The 15,225-nt window shown below is 40.4% G+C and overlaps 1 protein-coding gene across 1 annotated transcript in view; it reads left to right on the top strand.

Moving 5' to 3' along the window:
• The window catches only part of LOC135491126 (A disintegrin and metalloproteinase with thrombospondin motifs 9-like), a 55,896-nt gene that overhangs the window by 25,745 nt on the left and 14,926 nt on the right, over window positions 1-15,225 (top strand). The window contains exons 4-19 of the mRNA XM_064776793.1: window positions 3,355-3,548; window positions 3,727-3,810; window positions 4,316-4,440; window positions 7,334-7,374; window positions 7,939-8,044; window positions 8,424-8,576; window positions 9,328-9,484; window positions 9,905-10,009; window positions 11,074-11,280; window positions 11,688-11,802; window positions 12,014-12,150; window positions 12,586-12,805; window positions 13,027-13,193; window positions 13,492-13,745; window positions 13,881-14,091; window positions 14,406-14,570. Coding sequence (XP_064632863.1) covers window positions 3,355-3,548; window positions 3,727-3,810; window positions 4,316-4,440; window positions 7,334-7,374; window positions 7,939-8,044; window positions 8,424-8,576; window positions 9,328-9,484; window positions 9,905-10,009; window positions 11,074-11,280; window positions 11,688-11,802; window positions 12,014-12,150; window positions 12,586-12,805; window positions 13,027-13,193; window positions 13,492-13,745; window positions 13,881-14,091; window positions 14,406-14,570 — 2,441 coding nt within the window. The remainder of the gene's footprint in view (window positions 1-3,354; window positions 3,549-3,726; window positions 3,811-4,315; window positions 4,441-7,333; window positions 7,375-7,938; window positions 8,045-8,423; window positions 8,577-9,327; window positions 9,485-9,904; window positions 10,010-11,073; window positions 11,281-11,687; window positions 11,803-12,013; window positions 12,151-12,585; window positions 12,806-13,026; window positions 13,194-13,491; window positions 13,746-13,880; window positions 14,092-14,405; window positions 14,571-15,225) is intronic.

Below are 15,225 nucleotides of genomic sequence, written 5' to 3' on the forward strand. Positions count from 1 at the left end.
TGTCCACAGTATAAACCTCACCAGGAGATCTAGCATCTTAACTTCCTTCCCAGATTCCTTTTACATCTCGCACACAGTTTCATCCTTGATGAAACTTGGTTTATCCTTTTTTCAATTTGAAAATGTCTTCAGGCCGAAAAGAGTGAATGATGGATTGCGTTGATGTTCACAGCCTCAGTTCAAAAACCATGTAATGAACCCTTCAGAGCCCTGAAAATGTGCGCATGTGAACACATCCTTATGCAGGGATTACTTGTAGGCCAATATCTCATGTGCCTTCCCTTGATCAGATACAGAAGAGCGTGTTTATGATGCGGTACAATTATAAGTTAACTTCTGAAGCAGCTAATACTAGGGATAACGGTAGTCTAGCCACTTAGCTTTCTCGCTGCCGCAGACAAGGCTCAGTGTAGCAATCTTCAGCTTGACTATGCTAACGGATCTTATCAAACCTTATGAGTATGATAGGTTTCGATCTGTATTCCAAAGTTCCTTAAAGGGGGACTATAGGCCTTGGAAAACCATGCCAGTTGAGATTATGTTAGCTTTTAAAAATGCCAGATGTCACCATCTAGTACGCAGGGCCTGTTTTGAAAGAGAGAATACCCATTTTGAACTGTATTTGCACCTTCCAGTTGTCTCGAGATTGGGAAGAAAATGCACTTAAATATACACTGCAAAAACCTGTTGCTTTTGGATATCAAGATGCACAACAACAAAGCAAAAAAGTGGCTTCAAAATCTTCACCCTGAGTGCAGCGGAGGCTTTTTAAGGTTTTTCCTAAAAAGCTCTGATACAAAATATGGAAACAGTGCACCACCCTGACAGGGTTAACAGGTGACTGTAACCGGGTGCAGATTATGAGGTCGTTCTGTCATTCTTGTTGCTTTTTTGTCTTCAGACATTCCCCAGGTCTGTCTTTCCTGGCCTTGTCATTGCTGTCTTCATGTTTGTAAACAAACGACTCTGTGTATTTTGCTCTTCTTCGGTATGTGATCCTTTGTTGGTGTGTGGAGAATATCTGTTTGGTTTTTAGCTTGGTGTGATGTACTTAATTTATATTGTTCTTTTCTTTGGGTTTTTGTCAGCATCTATAAAGCTGGGTTCAAACCTCATTAGCTCTATAAATGGGGTCATTAATCTTCATGGTGAAAATAAAATTGAAGCATTATAACGTGAATCCTGTGCAGCAGAATCTCAGTGTCTATTAACGACACCCTTGGGACTGCGAATTGCTGTCCTTAATAGAGAGGTATCCTGATTTCAGAGGTAAAATTGAATGACCAATTTGTGACCAAAATCAGTGTCCTTAATAGAGAGGAAGTCCTGCTAGTAGGGGTGTCCACTGAGAGAGGTTCCAGTGTAAATATACCACAAACATTTGCACTTTTAGGTGATGGTTGGTTAATCAAGTTGTAGATATGGGTCAATAGGTGCAGGCCCTATCATGGCCTAGAGCTGTAATTACCAGTAGCCTACTCAGACAAAACATGATTATCAGGCTAATTTAGGACAGCGTTTTTTAACTGAATTATTAAAGCTGTGTTTCAAAATGAATTGTGTGCTGACAACTCAAAGCATAACAGTATTGTGAAGAAAAGTGTGCCAGCCATTCTCTCGGAGTCAGTTGCATGCTTATCCCCTAAACTGCAGGGAGGATGTTAGTACCGAGTGAAGGCCCTGAAGCTCAGGATGCTTTTCAGTAGGCCTTAAAGTGATACCATGATGTGATTTACAGCTTTGCGAAAATGCGTCCGTTTTTAATTGTTGATCACAAATGTAAAGCCCAAATATTCCATTTTTGATTAGATTTATTATAAAATCGCTGAATGTAAACCACCGCGACCGCGAAAATGTTCATGTTGTGACGTCATCAACGAAAACGTCGTTGGCGTAGTGCAATTTCAACGGCATCAAAGCGAGCCATCCGGGCAGGGTTAAACCATCAATTTCGAGAAAATCTGCATTTCGATTCGAAAACCTTACCGATTTATGAGAAAGTGACGTAGTCATTTGTCAAAAATAGCTAAAACATTATATGGTGAAATTTGACACGAGTTACCCTTTAAAGGGACAACTTGGGCATGACATTTGTTGGTTTTTCATACAAAAGTAGCTTCCAGGAGGACCGTGACTTCTCCAATGATAAACAATGGACAAGAACGGGATGTGACCATAGGCCTGTCTGAAATTCACAAGCCATGTCAAAAACTGTTTTGGCACCACTGGCAAAACTCCTTATTCAAGATCGGCATTAGCGTGATACCACTTTTGGTGGCGCATGGTGGCAAGCTGGCACATTATCCTCCTGGCCAGGTAAATCCCATGCTCGAGTTGTCCCTTTAATTACCTCATTACTCGTGGGAAATCATAATAATCGCAGACAAGAAAATGAGCTATGACAGAATGAATTACAAATGAAATTGATGAAATAGTTGTGTGAATAGTATAAAAACCACCACAACCTTGCCATTTTTGATCGAATTGAAATGAGATACAGCATTCTCGATCATTATCATTTTGTAAGGTCAAATTCTGAGTGCTTATAATTACTGGGTCATCAGGGTGCTGTCCCACTATTCATAAACCAATCACCCGAAACTGCTGCCACTCAATTTCCAATTGTGTTAATAAAGTCAATCGTTTTAAAACGATATAAATTTTAGCCAAGTCGCTGTGCAGACTGATATAGAAATACTATAAATGCCAAATTTCAACAAATTTGCATGGATGATAACTGCGCTTTGGCAACGTTTAATTCTACTTATCTTAGACACAAGAAATTACAATGAACACAAACAGGCATTGAACTGCCTCTTATCAAGATGACACTTCGATAGCCTCAACTTCTTATCATTCTTGGAAAACACTGTGGGAGACCCCAGAATCATTGGTAGGGTGCGGGAGAGTTATCAAATAAACTTAACCAATTGGAGGGACAGTAATTTCAAAACTGAGATAAGAAGGCGTCATCCAAGCTTTCTTCAATAAGTTTTTGTTAGAATGAGACTGAATGATACAATTTCATCCCCACTAATTAGCATTCTTTGATTAGCTCCTACTTAACCCTTACATTTCTCTTTCTTTTTAGAGAACATCTCGTCCTATACCTTAGAAAAATCGAAAAGCAAGACTCAACACAAATATTTTCAGGTTAATTAGCATTACCTACCGGTAATTAGCTCATGAAACATTTTAGCATCTTTTTCTTGCTGAGGGTAGGACCTGTCCTACCACATCTAATCCATGGCTGAAAACATATCTTTTTCTAACCCGCAACATTACCAGGTATCGGTTTATTAGCATTACCTAATTAGCTCTTCACTGACCATTTCTTCCATGTTTTTCTTCCAGAGGACATCTCATCTCATGCCACATCATATCCGTGGCTCAAAAAGAATCTCAATCATACGAATGTACGTCATATACGAAGGAAACGGTCGTTAGCGTGGGAAAGTAACATCGAAACGACGGTCGTCGTTGACAGCACGATGTTGACGTACCATAAGGATGATCTCGAACATTATGTTTTAACACTTATGTCAGTGGTAAGTAGGGGCATGTTTAATTTGTGTTAAGTGATTAGTTGATTAAGTTAATGGCTCACCATATCCCTCTTTGGTTGTATCAAGTTTATATCAATCCATACTTGGTGGTATGTAATATTAATTAATTAATTAACTTATTAATTGATAATATCAATTACTTTTCTCCTTCTTATTTCAGGTTGCTACATTATACAGAGATCCCAGTATATCCAATGCAGTTAATATTATTCTCACCAAATTAGTTATCCTAGAAAAGCCAGAGGTAAGCACCAAAAATATTTTTGCTCTAAAATCATACTTTTGTTTACATTTTCTTAATGTACTAAAGCCAAGGTCATGCTCCGCATACATGTATCTAAAGCTAAAGGGATTTTACCAAGATCTAGTTGATTGAGATACAATTATAAAGAGGAATACATTACGGCAGCAAACCCGTTTTCTCATTAACCTGCCATTAACCTCGTAGTTCTTTTGAACGGTATATCACTTTAAGAAATGTATTGTTTCACGATAATGAGTAACACTGTGGAGAAGGTACAGCTGGTGGGTGCAACTCTTCAGGTAGAGGGATATGATTGAATTATATTGGCCTCCTTGAACCCAACTGTTCCATTAAGAGGAAAAAGGAAGTGGTCTCCCCGAGGGGCAAGAGCGCTGCACTGATGAATTGGTTCTGACTAAGAGGGTCAATCTTGAATAAGTTAGAGCAAGTTTAGCTGGGTACTAGTCTTCATGTATTCCTTCTTATTTCTGAATTCTTATTCCAGGACGGGCCAGTAATAGGTACAAATGCTGTGACGACCTTACGTAATTTCTGCCGCTGGCAGCACCTTATAAATCAGGGCAATGATTCCGACCCAGATCATCATGACACTGCCGTGTTATTGACCAGGTAAGATGAGGACCTTTTTGGCCCTCTAACATAATAATGATCTTATTTAGCGCTTTTCCTGGTTTCCCTACTCAAAGCGCTTTTGGGATACCTTATTATTTCAGGAATAACCAGAAAGGCGCTAACCTGAAGTTGATCAGTTAAGGAACCAAGCAGTGACTGGAGCCTGGAGTCGAATCCGAGAGCTCTTGATCAAGAGGCCGATGCTCTTTCACACGCTACACTGTCTAACTTGCTTAATGCATCCATCTTGGTGACCGCTAAAGTTCTCAAGCATCACCTTCAAAAAGTTCAAATGTTTGCAGTGCCTCCTTGGGGTTGGATTGAGAGTGCATGCTTCATTATCAATTCTAAGAACTCTTAAGTCATCATTTCATTGACTTGCCTCCTATAAAGATCATGAGCTGGCAAATTATCAAGCATTTCCTGTGTAATTCCGTCTGTGTGTATTTTATGAGTGTCAAATGTAAAAACTCTTTCATTTAATCTACCTTGTTATGTTTACGAGTAGATCTGTAGTAACTAAGACTTAGTAATGTGGTGAGATATGATCAGTTGGAAACGGCCAAATCATTTTGATAGTTCAGTTTACATGGGAGAGTAACATTATCTTTTACTCATTTTATGAATCTAAGTTGAACGCTGAGAATGAATCGAAGTTGCCCAGGCATGTGGGTGTCAGAATGCTCTTAAACATTGTCTGCATAAAAAGTACATCAACAATGACAATTATGATGTCAATTTAAAAATTCCTTTTGTGCATTGTACTATGATATTTATGTAGCACACTTCAAGTCTGTGAGAAAATTGTGGTATAATTTACGTTGTCTGTATCTGAAGGAGCCATTGGGAGCCTGTGTCACTTGATGTTGACATTTAAAGGGGGACGCCGTTTGTAATTATTGGTCGTCCAGGAAAATCGAAATGCAGATATACAAAATGCCGTAGTACAGTTATTATGCATACGAATTTGCTGAAACTTGGTACTAAATCAAAAAAACAATGTTCATGGTCTATAAAGGATAACAAACGTTTGTTTACTTGCAGCAGAAACATAACATGCCTACGTTAGTGTGCCCTTTGGCTTCCGGAACTGTTAATTGAGCAAAAAATGGTTCAGAGAGGCCTGAATAGTAAGAGGAAGTACACTCATGTATCATCAGGTCAAAGTGGAGATGGCTCACATCCCAAAGTGGCCTGTTCCAGCGAATTTACCTTTGTACTCATGTACTTTTAAAGGTCTATGCCGTTCGTTAGAACTTTTTTTTTGATTGAATTTGAAAATTTCAAATTGTGTTAATACATACTGAATGTAAATGTTAAGAATTCCGTTGTGAAGACAGTTACACAAATACTACAAACACTAAGTTTAAGTGAATTCATATCCATAGGTATGGTATATAACTGTATTTCTATTTTCCCGGACCATGCACCACTAATAATGAACAGCATAGCCCTTTAACGCTAATTAGGCATATTAGTGTTTTCAAAGGAGAAAATCAGTCCAGAACCACTTTAATTTCACCGATATAAGAGTGTTACTGAATATTCATGAAAATGAAATGTCCTTCGATGCCATTCAGAATGTTTGATTTGAATTTACATTAGGTTGGCATCACCAAGTGGTCCGATAGTCACGCTGTCGCATTCCGGTTTGGCATTTGTATATCACAGTCGGTGGGAAAATGACCTCTAAATCATTGACTTCCTTCCGACAAGTCCATAAATCGTACGTTATTTATATGATTAACTCTCCGCCAATAGAGGAAGGAAGCGATTGAACTTGTAAATCTTGTTAATCTAAGTCACAACGAGAGGTATCGGATGTATGTCAAGCCTCTGCTGGCGACCACCCTGCGTCCGTGTGTCTGTGTCACACTTGCTGGTACTTGACCTGTGACGGAGTGATGCTCCATGTAAAGGGGCTATATATACAGTAGAACCTCTCTATTAAAGACACCCATTAGACTGACAAATGTTGTCCATAATAGAGAGGTGAAGATGGCATTTGTATACACGACGACATTGATGGGCTCTTTATTCAATATAACGCATTTGGAAATTCAAGTTCTATTTTTAAATTGATTGAAATGAGTGGGCCTTAAATTAGTAGGTAACAGAAAGGGGAAGGTCTAAACTACCAAAGAATTGTGACATTGTCCAGTTTATAGAATGATGTCTTGAGAAAATAAAACTTTTATAGCACGGATGCTGTCCCTGGTCTCGGAGATATCAAAACAATTTTGGCTGAAAACATGTTTACCATACCATTATCACTACATTTACACCTGTTAACTTTTGTTATCAGGAAGTTAAGATTGGTTTGGATTGTTTGGTAAATAGTCTAATTAAACAATTATCCAGGAACTACCCCTTCCTGTCTCCAATTAATTGCTACGCTCTTTTGAAATGTATTTTGAATCGGTGTCTTCCAGTTTTTGTCGTCAGCCGTCGGTATCATTATCAAAGGGGGACTATAGGCTTGAGCCAAGGGGTCAAGCTGGAGAGTAATTTGCTAAGTTCAGGAACTGGGTCTGGCTCGACTTTATAGTAATAAACATATGCCACAACAAACTTGAATAGTGCTAATCTACTGTAGAATAGCAAGGCAACGACCAGTGACTTTCTTAGTCCTAATCTGGCCCATCTGGTTCCTGCCTATAGTCTTCCTTTAATGGTGTTCTCTTCCCATTCAATAGACTGCCAGTGTGACAGAGATTTACTCATACAAGAAAAGTGCCAGTCTGTTGAACCTAGCAAGTTTGATGGATCTTTTTTGTCCAGGATGCTGCAATTGAAAGAGATCCTTCGGTTTTTACCGGGCCATTCAAAACTCCCCATCTTTGTAAGCGGTTCGCTACAGGTTCATTTAATTCTCTTTACTTTCTTTCAGGGTCAACATCTGTAGGGCCAATAACCAATGTGATACTTTGGGTAAGTTTGATTGATACTTGATCTGTGCACAAGATGGCAGGGCAAAACGAGTGCATTGGTCATGCCCACCATTTTGACATCTCTCGATCAATCAGTGTGCTTCCTTGGAATATGGATGAAACTCACATGGCTACACCAGCATGATCGATCTACTAATTTGCGTCCGGCCGTTTATTTAGCACCAATCTACGGGTAACTGGCATTTTAAATACTGAACGATTGGGTTAATGTGAGTCTGACACATTAAAATCTTTTTCTATTTGCTTTGAATACAAATTTTTGAGACCTATCACACTTTTACTGTCATAAAAATTTAATGTGTTTGTAAAATGATCTGAAGTTATTTCTTTCATGAGATGACAAGTTCACTATGTCAGACATGCCCAATCAAAAATAGTTGTGCCACAAAGGTTATTTTCTTCGATATAACCTCTTGAACTCAGCTTTTGATACACAATGTCTGTGTTTTTGTTTGGCCTTAGTTGAATTCTGTATTCACCCCTTGTGTTCCATACTTGACTGGTAAGAAGAAAAAAGATTTAATTTAAATTTTTCATCTTCCAGGTTTAGCAGATATAGGCACAATATGTGATTCCCGTCGTAGTTGCTCAATCATTGAAGACAGCGGCCTCAGCACAAGCTTCACCATCGCGCACGAATTAGGGCATCAGTAAGTAAGGGGTTAGTCATATTGCAAAATAAAACATTAAGAGTTGACCATGCAGAGGTGCCACCAATTTGGTTGGAATTTGAAATCCTGAAGCAATTAGAACTATTGCCAACTTCAAGGGTGGGAGTACAAAGAACTGACTCCCACCCTTGAAGTTGGCTTTCAATTCATTATATATGCACTTTTGTCAGCAGCACTATGGCCCATTAAGATTCTTTGATGTGACTGAGGCTATTTTTCGAAACATTCTAAGCATTAAACATGTTAGAAAAGAATTGGGTCTGTTACTTTCAGCAGAAGATCGAGTTAGGAATTGGTGTTAGGAGAAATTGTTAAAAGTTTAAAACACTTTTCAAGATTGTTATCGTACTTTTTGCAGGCTTGGTTTACCTCATGATGACGATAGCCGCTGTCAACGCTTCCCCGAACTCAGGGCACGTGTTTATAACGTCATGGCCGCCACGTTGGACTATAATACTCATCCCTGGTCATGGTCCAGGTGTAGTGCATTTATATTGTCGGAATTCTTAGAGTAAGTACGCTTTATGATTCTGTCGTACTGGTCATTAGTAACGTCTTCATCTGAGGTGTTTTTTCAGTGTGCGACAAACACAGTCAGGGTTAAGTGGCATTTACTAGTCAGAAATAGCACATCCCTTAATGTACGCATCGGTTGAAGACAAATTTGCTACATACGCCTTGATATCTGGGTTCAACATCAGGTCCTGAGCACAAAACATCTTGCCAAGTGGATCAAGGTGCCATGAATCCAACAACTTCTTTAATGATTAACTGCGATGAGTTGGGCTGCCAGACCTCCCAGCATCTGGAAGGATGTTGAGATCCTGTTTGCGGTTAGAAGGCTGTTCAGTCATCGTCTAGTGATAATGAAACTGGCTTGAATTGTCTCCAGGCTTCTTGAAAGCACCTTTCATCACGTTTTAAAGGTTTTTAGGAAAATTTTCCGAACTGAAAGTGTCACTTGTCCAATGATTTACCTCTACTATTGTTGATATTCGTTTATAACCCCAAACTTTAACTCTTAGCTTGAGCTGATTCGTGAGGTTTGAGCTCACTGAAATGTCGGCCAAACGAGAGCTCCATGAAATGATCAACAGCTCCACCTGGGTGGTGTTTGGCGAGAAAACTTATATCGACAGTGAGGTATCAATTGCTTTTCTGTTTCACCTCAACCCCCAAATGTGATGTAATTTGCCTTTAAGAGGGATTGGATAAAGCAACTTATGATAAAGATTAACATTTCATACCTTTCATTCTCACAGACATGGTTTTGGTCGCTGTCTTCTCGACAAGCCTGTGCGTGGCGATCATCATAAAAAGTTAGAGAAAGTATTAAAAAGTCAACCAGGAGAGTCATATTCTGTGGATCGGCAATGTGAGCTAGTCTTTGGGAATGGTGCTAGGGTATGTCCCTTCATGGTAAGTAGAGAACTTAGACTGTTCATAACTATTTGCAACCCTCCAATACTGATAAGGTTTCTGCATCTGCATAGATTCTGGCCTAAGGACACGAAGGTCGAAGAAAAGCTGTGGGGAACACAGCCAGACCTTCGGGCGACAAGCCGCTTCATCTCCTGAGGTTATAGTACTTAGGCAGGTTGAACGCTGAAGAAGAAGAATGCTGCATCTCCTTTTCTCTTAGAATCTCAATGTTCAATTGGTAGAACAGTGGACCGGCAATCCAATGATCTATGGTTTGAATCCCAATCCAGACAAATTAAGTTTTCTGTATTGATCTCAATTGTCCTATGGACTTGATCTTCAACTCCTCGTCCCTCAAGGACATGAGACTGACCGCACCATGCGAATATCTGCGATCAGTTTTATTCTCCTTTGCAGCCTGCTTGTAAGCGTCTGTGGTGTACAACAAGTGGTGGTCTTTCTCAAGGTTGCCGATCTCGTCACATGCCGTGGTCAGATGGGACCAATTGTGGAGGCACTATGGTAATATTTACATCAGAATTTAAAAGTTATTGCTAAAAACAGTCCTTGGTTGCAAAACAGCAGTCCTTGGTTACAACACCAAGGACCGCTGAAATAAAAACTGAGGCTATATGTGTTTTCCATTACAATCATTGGTGTCATGTGACAAATGCCTTTTAGAATAGAGAAAACATCTATTTTGTTCAAAGGGTACAAGAAGGCCTCCTCTTTAAGCCCATTACATCCACTAGCATATACCCATGGAGCGGGCAAAGTTGAAATGTAATATACATTAGTTAAATGGGCACGATGATTGAACTACATTAAATTTCTAACGTTACTGAAGTTTTATTAAAGGTTAAACACGCAATGAACTGCATTAATAGGGACTTATTGCTGCTATCTACATGCAACCCCCAATAGATTGATTGGAGTACGCTATTTTACACAATGCATTGAGACCAGTGACAGCAGGTCCTGCTCCAAATAAGGCCCTCACATATTAGGCATATCACCTACCCACTCCCGTACCCAATGCCACTGTCGGATCAAAGCCAGGTGCATGGAGAGATGCAGAACACAATTCAAACTGACAACATCAGTCAGTAAAGAATAAATCAAAGAGCAAGCGCTGGCCACTGTACATATTTTGTCCATCCTGGCATAACTGTTTCTCAAATAGAACTAAAATAGAATAGGCTAATCATTAATCTCCCTGCTAATACCCTGCACCATGGACCAGGTTGTGTAGCACTACATACGTGCTGGAAGCTAATACTGATGTGGCAGGGAGAATATGCGTGAAGTTTGTGTATGCTTTTGAGAATGAGCGGAGCTCTCCAGTCGACGTGCTCTCTGAAAAGTTGTTATTTATTCTAAAACCACCAAGATATTCGACGTATGACACCCTCAGTGACACTCTTACTTATGATCCACACCTACGAAACCAAAAGTTGCAAGAATTCGACGCATTTTCGAGGCCCAATTTTGAAACAAAAATCGCCTCCTATTTAGCGGACACAACGCGCATTATAGTATAGATGATGAAGGAATTTACAAGGTATTTTTCCAATATGTTTCTTCAGTGGTGTCAAAAAGGCGATTGTGTTCCCCGGCAGAGCTTGAAGATCATTGCAGGTGGCTGGGGGCGCTGGCAGTCTTATGGAGACTGTTCTCGTACCTGTGGCGGAGGGGTAAAGAAGTCATTGAGAGAATGCGATAACCCGAGACCGAGAAATGGTGGCAAATACTGCATCGGCGAAAATGTGAAATATAAACCATGTAATATCAAGGTAGGGAGACTATCAAATCTCTGAAATATATTTTCATTCATGAAACAGTTGAAGTCAAGTCAACTACTTGAGGTTTATACAACCAATGGCTTTAACCATTAGCTATTGTCTGTCTGATACCTTTTGCAACTGATCCAACTCGCAATCTATCAAAAGTCGGCTACCCCATTGACTGAACAAGACTCCATGATCCAATCTGAAGCATTGTTTTCTAGATCCACCTTCTCCACACATGTTCCCTTCTCATTACTCCGCTGACAGAAAGGCAGTCAATCTTAGGCTAGATATATAGCATCATGGCAGGGTTGGTTGCAGGATTACATATAACTCTCTTTGTTGTCTGGTTGATGAGTAGTGCTAATCTTGAATTGCTAGCACCTCATACCATGTTGCTGTCCTATTTTCAGGAGTGTCCGGACAATGCAGATGACCGGATAGAGCAGTGCACCCGGTTTAACGGCAGACATTTCAATTTTGCCGGATTGCCGTCAACAATCAGCTGGGTGCCGAAATATGCTGGTAGTAAGTTGGAAAAGGTTTATCTCCACCATTAAGTGCATTGCAAGAGATCACAAGCCAGGTGTGCATCTATGACATAAAGCAGGAAAAGAAACTTGATGTGTACTTGTATCCTTTCAATAACAAATGAATGTGGTGGATCTAAAACCATGTGAACCATTTGAAACTTTGAATTGTCTGAGAATTCTTTTCAAATTCTGTGACTCGATTTCAGTCGGCCTCAAAGATCGGTGTAAGCTGTATTGTCATGTTGACGGCCACCATTTCTTCAAACTGCTGAGTAATAAGGTGACAGATGGGACAAAGTGCAGCCCAGAGACGACGGACATGTGCGTCAACGGGATGTGTCGGGTAGGTAGAGAACAGATAGTGTGATTGGTTGTACAGCAGAACTTCTCTATCAAGGATGCAACTTGGACTGACAAGCTGTCCTTAATGGAGAGCTGTCCTGATTACGGAGGTGAAGATGTGTAGAAACGACCTACTTGGGACCAAACCCTTCGATGGTATCATAAGCCAGCTACCTATATCATAAGGTCCTTGTTGTTTAAAAAAGGTTTGTCGCTAACATTAGGACAACATGTTTGTTAACTTTAATTTGAGGTTTAAGTTTATTGCTCTTAACTGAAGGAGATAATGTCAAAGTAAAATTGATTCCAACTTCGTGACTTGACTTATGTTTGAACGAGCGGCCCTAGAGGACAATGGAGTTGTTACTCATTTAGAACAAGAAGTCAGCAGCATCATAATCATTTATATATGGTCATGTTTTGATGTGTTTTCCAGCGGGCTGGTTGCGACAATCGTCTCGGCTCAGACCTCAAACGAGATCTCTGTGGTGTGTGTGGGGGAGACAACACAACATGTAGGGAGACGTACAATGAATATCGACCAAGCAGGGTCAGATTTGGCTACAATACCATTGCGAGAATACCGAAATATTCCACTCGAATTCACATTGCTCAACACCGCCATCGAAATGCTAAGGAGGATGAAAACTACATAGGTAGGTGCAGGGTCTCCATTCTGAGGGTACGTCTTGGGGACAAAATCTTCAGGGGTTCAAGGTACCATATATGGTGATGTGTTTTTTAGATTAAACCTGAAACGGTCACATCTAAAGTTTGCAAGTAACCAGATTTTCAGCACCTTTCTTTGTAGTAAATATTCTCGGCCTGCAAGGGAGGGAAAAAACTTGAACTGAAGCAATTTTCATTTCTCCTTTAGCTCTAATGAACCACCAGGGGGAGTACATCCTTAATGGCGGCTACGTCGTCAGCATGTTTGCGCAGAAGATAAAGTTTGGAGGGACGTCAATGTATTATAGCGGGTCAGACCAGGCGGTGGAGACCGTCAACAGTACGTCCATCCTGCAGAACGACCTCATTGTCTTGGTAAGATGGTGTTTTACTCCCTTATTGACTTAACATCATCATTGCTTTTCCCACCCTAAGGCAATGATTCCTGCAGCTATAATTGTAGTCATTCTCAAGAATGTAGTTAATTTGTCACATCTAGATGTCCGAGCCAAATGTAAGATACAGAATAGGAGTACTCATTGTCAGGGAATGTCTTGACATATTTGTGCATTGTTGAGAGTTGGCCGGACTTGCAGACTGGAACGGTGGAAGGATTTCTCCCGAGTTTACTCCAGTTGACCAGAACGACTCTTAAAATTATCCCAACTTTCAGGTTCTGTGTGTCGGTGCCTTGTATCCCCCAAGCATCAGTATCAACTCCACTCATTCCCTTGGCAACCAGACCACATTCCGCTGGGATCGCTCGGGCCTGTGGTCTAACTGTAGCCACGAGTGTCAAGGAAAGCGTCAAAGGGAGGTGAGGTGTGTACGTGAGTACGACAGGTTGCCGGTACCGGACAGGAAGTGCAACAAGAGTGCCATCCCTTCTCCTCTGTTTGAAGAGTGCAACACAGATTGTAACCTCGGGTAAGTACACTTTGAAAAGCTGTGTTTATAAGAAACAATTAGAATAGCATGAATTAAGTGAGGCTACCCTGCATTCTGATTGTTACATTTTCCTCAAAAGATTTTGATGACAGAGATTTTGAATTTATGTTTCAGGTGGTTTATTCGTTCTGAGACTGAGTGCACAGCCCGATGTGGACCTGGTCAGATCAAACGCGAGGTTATTTGCGGCAAACAGACTGGGAACAGTGTTGGCAAACTAGATGAAAGTGCTTGTGAGAGAGACAGGGCTAGCAAGCCGGCTACTATTCTGGAATGTACGGGACCTTGCGCTGACCTGAAGTGGAAATTTGGAGAGTGGTCTGAGGTAGGTCTCTGACACTTAGTCAGGTTAACCTCAAAACTATAAAATGGGACCCAAGCTGTTTCTAGAATTAACACTACCTAAATTGCCATTGCCTCAGCTTACAGCGTAGGTCAACAAAATAATACCAATGTGAGCTGTCTCTTTATTGAAGGCTGATACAAAAACCGCCTTGCAACAGGCAATTTTTGTCGATGCAACCTGCAGAGTAATGACAACGTGACGATTGTGTTTAGAATGTTGGCAATTATATATCTGCCAATTTTCCAAGGTACCCATCCTTAAGTACAACTCACTCTTATTGCCTTATCTTTCAGTGTTCAACCACCTGCGGTGGTGGATTCCAATATCGAGATGCCACGTGCGTGGATGACCAAGGTGTGTCATACCCCGATAGTGAGTGCAGCACATCAAAGAAGATAACGTCCCAGAACTGTCAGGAACTCCGATGTCCTGATTGGACTGCTTCTGACTGGTCTCAGGTAGGCTGATTCACGATTCATCATGACTTTCCTGCTTTCCTACGCAATGTGGTAACACCACTTTCTCCAAAGTGAGCAATAGTCCCAATAAACTAGTCAGAAATGGCGCTGGTGGCATTTGCTAATATCCCATTTGATGTCACTTGACAGCCCTACTACACATAATTGTGAGTTTTAATCAGAATAAATGCTAGATTTTATCTTTTAGCATCATTTGTTTTGACAACTTTGTTTTAATTTCTAGTCATACTAATGATATCATTCATTATTTCTTTACTTTTGACATTCATACATCCATACATCATGCTAAGTAACACTATTAATTCTATCATTTGGCATAACTCTCTGAGGTGCTTAATATGATGAAAAGAGTCTTTTGGTAGTCACTTCATCATATAGTTGACTCTCCTTGCCATGTGCAACAGGTGTACAGAAGTTCTACAGTCCAACACTAGTGTGTTTGACTCAAAACTTTGAGACACGAGTGATTCTGTCCTGTCACATAATCCCAGAATTCCACTTGAAATGGCATCACCGATAGTAATCCAGCCTCTTTTTCAGTGTTCAGTTACATGTGGATCAGGATATCGTCACCGTCAAATCTTATGCAAGCAGGGCCATACGGTAGTCTCTGACAATATGTGTGCACGTGATA

Source organism: Lineus longissimus, chromosome 7 (genome assembly GCF_910592395.1).
Source record: "Lineus longissimus chromosome 7, tnLinLong1.2, whole genome shotgun sequence".
Lineage (NCBI taxonomy): Eukaryota > Metazoa > Nemertea > Pilidiophora > Heteronemertea > Lineidae > Lineus > Lineus longissimus.